Source organism: Symphalangus syndactylus, chromosome 1 (genome assembly GCF_028878055.3).
Source record: "Symphalangus syndactylus isolate Jambi chromosome 1, NHGRI_mSymSyn1-v2.1_pri, whole genome shotgun sequence".
NCBI lineage: Eukaryota > Metazoa > Chordata > Mammalia > Primates > Hylobatidae > Symphalangus > Symphalangus syndactylus.
This window is the reverse complement of record NC_072423.2, coordinates 91,374,750-91,384,165: the sequence shown is the minus strand read 5'-3', so window position 1 is coordinate 91,384,165 and position 9,416 is coordinate 91,374,750. Positions and strand designations below refer to the sequence as shown.

General features: G+C 49.4%; 1 protein-coding gene across 2 annotated transcripts; it reads right to left on the bottom strand.

Moving 5' to 3' along the window:
- Positions 1-3,747: 3,747 nt before the first annotated feature.
- On the bottom strand, positions 3,748-9,416 carry POLR2G (RNA polymerase II subunit G). 2 transcript variants are annotated; one of them, XM_055292833.2, is made up of 8 exons: positions 9,232-9,416; positions 8,988-9,097; positions 7,559-7,718; positions 4,905-4,955; positions 4,733-4,798; positions 4,414-4,485; positions 4,182-4,215; positions 3,748-3,964 (listed from the first exon to the last, which is right to left on the bottom strand). In XM_055292833.2, the coding sequence occupies exons 1-8, from the start codon at positions 9,241-9,243 to the stop codon at positions 3,951-3,953; spliced, it is 519 nt and encodes a 172-aa protein (XP_055148808.1). In that variant the 5' UTR covers positions 9,244-9,416; the 3' UTR covers positions 3,748-3,950. The 2 variants fall into 2 exon arrangements, with proteins under 2 accessions (XP_055148808.1, XP_055148894.1); XM_055292919.2 differs by having other exon boundaries at positions 7,634-7,718; positions 9,232-9,403.

Sequence of the window (9,416 nt, the reverse complement as noted above, 5' to 3'; positions counted from 1 at the left end):
CTGCAACTCCCACTGCCATAGCAGCTTGGGCAGTTCTTAATTGATAAGCAGTGGGCTTAGTGAGTAAAGGATGGTATTTGGAATCAGACCGAGCTGGGTTAAAATTCTGACACTGCCTTTGGGCAAATTACCTAATATGGGGTAATAATGCGCACTTCACAGGGTTGTTGTAGATTAATGTCTGTGAGAGTCCCTGGAAGAGTTGGAGGTTAAACTTTCTTTCCTGGCCGGGCGCGGAGGCTCACGCCTGTAATCCCAACACTTTGAGAGGCCGAGGCGGGGGATCACCCGAGGTCGGGAGTTCGAGACCAGCCTGATCAACATGGAGAAAATCAATCTCAACTAAAAATACAAAATTAGCCGGGTGTGGTGGCACATGCCTGTAATCCCAGCTACTCGGGAGGCTGAGGCAGGAGAATCGCTTGAACCCGGGAGGCGGAGGTTGTGGTGAGCCGAGATCGCGCCACTGCACTCCAGCCTGGGCAACAAGAGTGAATCTCCATCTCAAAAAAAAGAAAAAGAAAAAGAGAAACTTTCTTTCCCTCATATGTCACAAGGCATACAGTGAATTCTTTTAGGTTCACCCAAAATGGGGTAGTTCGCACTGAGTGAACTACGGGAGCATTCTACAAGGGAGCATGAATGTACACATTTTCTCTTTTCCCCCCTCTCAGGGTTAGATACTGCTGCCGCTGGAAAAGAAAATCCCCTGGGACCCGAGCTGGCAAAGCCAGATGGATGCGACTGTGGTTGCCATGGCAACCCCACTTAAGGAGAATGTGACCCTGCTGAGTCTCTTCCACTCATATTCAGAACCATATTAGAAGTGGTTTCAAGTGTCTGCCCACCTGTGCGTTAAGGGAAAGAGAGAGGGCGCTCTCCTGTAAGGTCTGACTGAGCCTGAAGTCAACTTAGCCAGACCTGGACAGCTGGCGGATCTCCTTGCTTAGGTTTACTGTTCTGGACAGCCATCAGCAACTTTGGAGACACTAGAAGATGCGAGGGAGACCGGGACTGCTAGGGACCTATTAGATGTAGTGAACCTGTATCCACCCTGTCTGGAGCTCATTTGCTCCCAATCTGAGTGGAGGCAGGGATCAGGGAAGGCAGTAGTGAGACCTCAATGGCCACAGATGGGAGAAAGGTGGCTCGCTCCACACACCCAGTGCCTGGCAAGAACTATGATGGTTTTGGTGTCAGACTTTTTTTCTTTTTTCCTTTTTTTGAGACGGAGTAGCACCCTGTCGCCCAGGCTGGAGTGCAGTGGCACAATCTTGGCTCACTACAACCTCCACCTCCCGGGTTAAAATGATTCTCTAGCCTCAGCCTCCCGAGTAGCTGGGATTACAGGCACTCGCCACCACAGCCAGCTAATTTTTGTATTTTTAGTAGAGACAGGGGTTTCACCATGTTGGCCAGGCCGGTCTCTAACTCCTGACCTTGTGATCCGCCCGCCTCTGCCTCCCAAAGTGTTGGGATTACAGGCATGAGCCACTGTGCCTGGCCAGAGTCAGACTGTTTTTATTCATTTATTTTTATTTTTATTTATTTTTTGAAACTGAGTCTCGCTCTGTCGCCCTGGTTGGAGTGCAGTGGCGTGATCTCAGCTCACTGCAACCTCTGCCCTCCCAGTTTCAAGTGATTCTCCTGCCTCAGCCTCCGGAGTAGCTGGATTACAGGTGTCCGACACCATGCCTGGCTAAGTGCTGTAAGTTTTGTATTTTTAGTAGAGATGGCATTTTGCCATGTTGGCCAGGCTGGTCTTGAACTCCTGACCTTGTGATCTGCCCACCTCAGCTTCCCAAAGTGCTGGGATTACAGGCATGAGCCACCACAACAGGCCCAGACTGTTTTTAAAAAATCACAGCTCACTAGCTGTGTGACCTTAGGCATATTAGTTCACCTGTCTGACCTGTCTCATCAACTATAAAGCGGGATAACGAAATCTACTCCATGGAACTGTTGTGAAGATTCAGAAATGTGTGTAAAGGATTTAGCATGTTGCCAAGCACATGGTACACTATTAGCCTGTGACCTCTTTAGGAGGCTGTAACTTTCAGAATCCTTTGGTACCAACCTTAAAAGCTCAGAAGAGGTGGGGCGCGGTGGCTCACACCTGTAATCCCAGCACTTTGGGAGGCTGAGGCGGGCAGATCACCTGAGGTTGGGAGTTCGAGACCAGCCTGATCAACATGGTGAAACCCCGTCTCTACTAAAAATACAAAATTAGTTGGGCGTGGTGGCACATGCCTGTAATCCCAGCTACTTAGGAGGCTGAGGCAGGAGAATCCCTTGAACCCAGGAGGCGGAGGTTTCGGTGGGCCAAGATCATACCATTGCACTCCAGCCTGGGCAACAGAGTGAGACTCTGTCTCAAAAAAAAAAAAAAAAAAAAAAAAGCTCAGAAGAGTTCTGGAAACCATCTCCAGGGCATCCCCACTTGTTCCCTTCCCCATTAGAGTGCCAGGCTTTTTTTTTTTCTTTGTTTTTTTAATTAGTGCCAGCCTTTTCGATGCCACATCCTACATCCTCACCAGCACCCACATGCTCAGGGTCCACGAGCTGCTTCTGTCCATCAGTTTCTTCCTTTCAGGCTTGGTGTTATTCCCCTATTTGAGAACTTGGGAAGAACTCCAGGACTCCAGTGATCCTCCCACCTCAGCCTCCTAAGTACCTGAGACTACAGATACACATCACTGCACTGGCTTTGGGATGCATTATATAATAATTATGATAATTAAAAGTTGAGTGCCCATCATGGACCAGGCTCTATGCCAGCCACTTGAACATATGATGTCTGATACAGCAGCCTCCAAAGAGGGTTTTCTGCCCATTTTATAATGAGGAAACAGAAGGTCATCCAGCTAAGACTCTAAGACTCTTTTTTCTTTTTGAGATGGAGTCTTGCTCTATCGCCCAGGCTGGAGTGCAGTGGAGGGATCTCAGCTCACTGCAACCTCCCCCTCCCGGGTTCAAGCAATTCACCTGCCTCATCCCTTATCCTCTCGAGTCCAGCTAAGACTTAAACCAGCTCTGTATCAATCCAAATACCATGCTTTCTTGTTTTCTGCTACAGAGCTCTGTTTCCCAGGGAAGTCAAAGAAAGTTAAAGAAAAAATAATAATAATAATTGAAATGAGATTTCATAGGTTAGTAGATAGGAAATGGACAAGCTGGGAAAGGGCATTCCAAGGTAGACAAATAGTATTGCAGAGGTATAGTGTCAAGGAAAATTGGCATGTTTGTTTAATCCTGTAGGCATTTCATACATTTTTATGTTACCCTAACTAGATTCTGAGCCCTTTTACATCTTTAGTTCAGTGTAGTATAGTGATATACTGTTGTTTATATACCCAACTTAGGAAGGGCTGTGTTGAGATCCTACAGTCTGTGTCATTACTAGCCCCTTGTTCATCTCTCCCTGTCTGCTGTCTCCCTTCTTTCCCAGCTATGCTCTTGGTTACTTTTAAGGGCAGGAGAAGAGCAAACACTCTGGAACTAGATCAGGACTCAGAATGCCGCTAATGATGGTATCATTTGCTGGAAGCCAAAGACCCAACATCAGAGCCTTGACTTCAGTAAGGTCACCCTTAAACCTGGACAAATGGGTTAGTCAGCTCCCCTCGGTGGCTGAGGCTAGTAGAGGCATCAGTCTAAGAAAAAGAGGGGCTAGTAAGCAGCCAACTCCGGAGCCTCTTTAAAGTTATTGTTCCTGCTAAAAAAAAAAAGAAGAAGATAACACTTCCATGAGAACCAAGGACTTTTTATACTTAGAACACATACTGAAAAATCAAGAGGCAGTAGCTAAGCTAAGAGAAGCACCAGATGCCTTCTGGGATGAGTTGCCTTCCTTGCCTCCACAACAGCAGCCAGACTGGACCTCTGGACAACATGATAAGTGTGACAATCACACTTCCTAGAGTAGAACCAAGGGTAGGAGGCCACCAGGCTCAGCTTACAAGCCCTGCGAAACCAGAAAAAGCACATCAGTTAGACCTGGAAGTGGGGGTAGCCACAACCATGTACTTCTCATCCCAAGGCACATGTCCTGGATCTTTCAAGCAGACAGCATGAAAGTTTCTTCTGTCTCTCTGATGTGGGCATTAAATCCTATATTACTCCTCACCCCTACACACCCCTTCTCCAGGCAGTAACCCCAGCACGTATGATCAGGCACTCACCCAAGTAATCGTCCATCAGGGAGCCAATAGCAAACTGCAGGAAAGATGGTGAAAAGAAAGTGAAGCCAAGATGAGCACAGAACCAACCTCTACCCGGCAGCCCCAGGCCTTCCGCCCATCCATCCCTTCTTCCTGGCAGAAAAGCATAGAACCCCATGAAACTATGGGTGGTAAGAAATCAACAGCTCTCAGCTCAACCTGGTATAGGTAGAGAGGCGGGGAAAAGACTCACAATGTCATTCTTGTCCACACGGGTCCCCACAATCTTTAAGCGGATCTCATCGTCCTGCTGAATCACAATATCCTGGGGAGAGGAGGGAACAGTGTACAGATGCTCCTCAGTTTATGAGAGGTTACATCACAACCACTTCACTGTAAGCCCGGGGGCATATTGAATGCACATCACTTTCGCACCATCGTAAAGTCATAAAATCATGAATCAAGCCATGGTAATTCAGGGACCATCTGTACTCAGCCATCCCCAGGCCAATATTCTCCCTCAGGATGGCTGATTCTCTCCTCCTCTCCCTGACTTCTTTCTGTCCACTCACCTCATCCATTGTCTTGTAACATGGTGGGTTGGAGTTAGGATCAAACTCCATCTCTGAAGGGATGGACTGAAAGGAAAGTGAGATTAGGTTAGCACTTTAAATGGATGCTTCAATAGATGGTAATGAATGGGTATCTCTCTTCCTCAGCCCCACCCAGTGTGCCCAGACTTACATGTCGAGAGATGAAGCAAGACATGGGCCCAATTTCTGTGAAGAGTCCAACCTAGAAAAAAATGAGTGATCTTACGGCCATTCGCAGTGGCTTACACCTGTAATCCCAGCACTTTGGGAGGCCAAGGCAAGTGGATCACGAGGTCAGGAGTTCGAGACCAGCCTGACCAACATGGTGAAACCCCTTCTCTACTAAAAATACAAAAATTAGCCGGGCATGGTGGTGTGCGCCTGTAATCCCAGCTACTCAGGAGACTGAGGCAGGAGAATCGTTTGAACCCGGGAGGCGGAGGTTGCAGTGAGCCGAGATCGCACCACTGCACTCCAGCCCAGGCAACAGAGCAAGACTCTGTCTCAAAAAAAAAAAAAAAAAAATTATCTTGCTTTTTCTTTGTCCCCTCAAGTGTTGTGTTTTTGTTTTTTGCTTTTTAAATTTTGAGACAGGGTCTCACTCTGTTGCCCAGGTTGGAAAGCAGTGGTGCGATCACAGCTCACTGTAACTTTGAACTTCTGGGCTCAAGCAATCCTCCCACCTCAGCCTCCCAAGTTGCTGAGACCACAGGTGCCCACCACCATGCTAGGCTAATTTTTAAAAACTTTTGTAGAGACAGAGTCTTGCTATGTTGCCCAGGCTGTCTCAAACTCCTAGGCTCAAGCAATCTTCCCACTTCTGCCTCCCAAAGCACTGGGATTATAGGTGTAAGCCAGCCCACCCAGCCCTTTTCTCTTTTTTTTTTTAAGCTTTCATTTGTATTTATTTATGTATTTACTTTGAGACAGAATCTCGCTCTGTTGTCCACTCTGGAGTGCAGTGATGCAATCTCAGCTCACTGCAACCTCCACCTCCCAGGTTCAAGTGATTCTCATACCTCAGCCTCCCAAGTAGCTGGGACTACACACACATGCCACAATGCCTGGCTAATTTTTGTATTTTCAGTATAGATGGGGTTTCACCATATTGGCCAGGCTGGTCTTGAACTCCCAACCTCAGGTGATCTGCCCACCTCAGCCTCCCAAAGTGCTGGGATTACAGATGTGAGCCACTGTGCCCAGCCTAAGCTTTCATTTTAAAGTATTAAAGCGCTTAGGCCTGGGACGTGTTAGTCCAAGATTTGAACACCTGTTGGCCACATGATCTTGGCCAGTACACTTAACTTCTTCTAAGCTTCAGCTTCTGTAAAAAGCACCCACTGGCCGGGCACGGTGGCTCACGCCTATAATCCCAGCACTTTGGGTGGCTGAGGCAGGTGGATCACATGAGGTCGGGAGTTCGAGACCAACCTGATCAACATGGAGAAACCGCATCTCTACTACAAATACAAAAATTAGCTGGGCATGGTGGCGCATGCCTATAGTCCCAGCTAGTTGGGAGGCTGAGGCAGGAGAATCACTTGAACCCAGAGGCGGAGGTTGCAGTGAGCCGAGATTGTGCCACTGCACTCCAGCCTGGCAACAGAGCTAGACACCATCTTAAAAAAAAAAAAAAAAACCACCTTTTAGAGTCATTGTGAGTCTCTGCACATCACCTGGCCCACAGTAACTACTCAATCAACACAGGCTTTTACTGTTATGACTATTAATACTGACTTCCCTTGCCCTCTGAGTTAGGCAGGGCAAGATTACCATACAATTTGAAAGTGCAGGCGGGGAGCAGTGGCTCAAGCCTGTAATCCCAGCACTTTGGGAGGCCGAGGCGGGCGGATCACGAGGTCAGGAGATCGAGACCATCCTGGCTAACATGGTGAAACCCCGTCTCTACTAAAAATACAAAAAAAAATTAGCCGGGCGTGGTGGTGGGCACCTGTAGTCCCAGCTACTCGGGAGGCTGAGGCAGGAGAATGGCATGAACCCGGGAGGCAGAGCATGCAGTGAGCCGAGATCGCGCCACTGCACTCCAACCTAGGTGACAGAGCGTGACTCCAACTGAAAAAAAAAAAAAAGAGCAATACAAGAAGTAAAGTGATGGCCAGGCTGGTGGCTCACCTGTAATCCTAGGGCTTTGGGAGGCCGAGGTGGGGAGACTGAGCTTAGGGGTTTGAGACCAGCCTGGGAAACATGGCAAAACCCCATCTCTACTAAAAAAATATGGCCAGGCGCGATGGCTCACGCCTGAGATCCCAGCACTTTGGGAGGCCAAGGCGGGTGGATCACCAGGTCAGGAGATCAAGACCATCCCGGCTAACACAGTGAAACACCGTCTCTACTAAAAATACAAAAAATTAGCCGGGCATGGTGGTGGGCACCTGTAGTCCCAGCTACTGGGGAGGCTGAGGCAGGAGAATGGTGTGAACCCGGGAGGTGGAGCTTGCAGTAAGTGGAGATCTCGCCACTGCACTCCAGCCTGGGCGACAGAGCGAGACTCCGTCTCAAAAAAAAAAAAAAATTAGCCAGCCATGGTGGCACATGCCTTTACTCCCAACTACTTGAGAGGCCGAGGCAGGAGAATCACTTGAACCTAGGAGGCAGAGGTTGCAGTGAGCCAAGATTGCACCACTGCACTCCGGCCTGGGCAACAGAGCAAAACTCTGTCTCAAAAAAAAAAAAAAAAAGAAGTGACGTGACTTAGTCAAAGGAACAGAGTTATGAAGTGGAGCCAGAACCCAACCCAGATCTTCCAAAAAACTACCCCACTGCCTCCCCTATGTATAGTCTCACCTTGTTGACCTGAGTGACAACAGCATCCACAACCTCCCCTTTAAAGGGCCGGAAAACAATGGCCTTGTACTTAACTGGATAAAGGACAAAGCCTCGGCCTGGCTGGATCACACCAGCACCAATATTGTCAATGGTGGTGACAGCAATTACAAAGCCATACCTGCAAGGAGGATGAGAAACAGGAAGACATTGTGTGTCCAAGAGCCTCTAAAGACATCTGCAATAAAAGTCACTGAGCTCTTGGGAGTAGGGTCGGGGAGAGCAAAAGGACAAGCAGATAGCACCTCTACTCCCAGACAGCTTAATGACCAAAAGAAGACAGAACAGAGATCAGTATGTATAAGACCAAATGCTGTTCTGGTAATTTCACAATAAATGTCCAAGAAGACTGGAGTCCTTGAGGCAACAGATCTCAATCTTTGGGATGCCTGAGAATCATCTTCTTAAAATGCAGATTCTCGGCCGGGCGCGGTGGCTCACGCTTGTAATCCCAGCACTTTGGGAGGCTGAGGCGGGCGGATCACGAGGTCAGGAGATCGAGACCACGGTGAAACCCCGTCTCTACCAAAAATACAAAAAAAATTAGCCAGGCGTGGTGGCAGGCGCCTGTAGTCCCAGCTACTGGGAGAGGCTGAGGCAGGAGAATGGCGTGAACCCGGGAGGCGGAGCTTGCAGTGAGCCGAGATCGCGCCACTGCACTCCAGCCTGGGTGACAGAGCAAGACTCCGTCTCAAAAAAAAAAAAAAAAAAAAAAAAAATTGCAGATTCTCAGGTCTGCCCCAGAGAGTCTTGATTCTGGAGGGAATAAGGAGACTCAGGAATCTGCATGTTCCTGCAGGTTTTTCTGATGCTGGAGGCCCAAGTACTGCACTGCCCTGAGCCAGGTCCCAGCTCATTAATCAGAGAGGCCCCTCTGTGCAAAGCCCAGAGATGGTCAAGTCCCAGTCTACTTCCTTCCTCCCCCAAACTCTCGATCTGCTTTTTCTGGTCATTCATTTAGAAGATATATAGAGGCCCACGGTGTGTGGTCCCTGGGCACAAGGGATAAGAGAAAACCAGAAAATGACAGAGGGAGAGCAGACACAGGAACAATGATTACACTGTGAGCGCCACAAGGGCTGGCCTCATTCTATCTTGTTCCCATTCTACCTTGTTCTGAGCCCAACACGGGTCCTGGCACACACCGAGGGTTTTTAAAATGTTTGAAGAGTAAATGAATGACCAATCTCAGCTGAGAGAAGGAAGTCTTATTGTCCAGCATTGCAGAGGGCGCCCTGGGAACCCAAAGCAGGAAGCAACTGGCTGCCTGAGAGGGGAGAGGGGTCCCCAGAGTGGGTGGCAGGACGAGTAGGAATTGGGGAGGGGTTGTAGGTATAGCGCCCCGTGTGCGCATCGAATGATCTGGCGGCGCGGTGAGCTCAGCACTCACTTCCCTGTGCAGGTCCCCTCCACCTCGGTGAAGAGCTTCTGCTTCACTGTGTTGAGCAAGTTGGGGCCGAAGTAGCGCGGATGCAGCAGGATTTCGTGCTCTAGGGAGATCTGCGGAGAAAAGTGGGGTGGCGACCAGGCCAGGCGTTGGGAGGTTATCGGACGACAAGGGGAGTCTCGTGCCGGCGCCTGGCCTTGCTCTTCCTTTCCACCCAGCCCTTGCCGCCACCCTGAGCCCTGCTCACATGGTAGAACATCTTCCCAGAGCAGGTAGGCAGGCAGAGTCCACACCTCCGACAGCCCCTGGGAATCCACCGGAAAAACAGTTAGTCGCCACAACCCCAGTTCCGCGCTTACTGCGACGAAGAGGGCGGAACTCCACCTCCTCCGCGAGGGCGGAACTCCACCTGCTCCGCGGGTCTGATTGGGC

Coding starts and splice junctions, on each gene's coding strand:
- POLR2G (XM_055292833.2), bottom strand. Junction 4,956..7,558: donor TTGTCACTCAGGTCAACAAG/GTGAGACTATAC, acceptor ATTTTTTTCTAG/GTTGGACTCTTCACAGAAAT. Junction 4,799..4,904: donor CTTGCTTCATCTCTCGACAT/GTAAGTCTGGGC, acceptor CTTTCCTTTCAG/TCCATCCCTTCAGAGATGGA.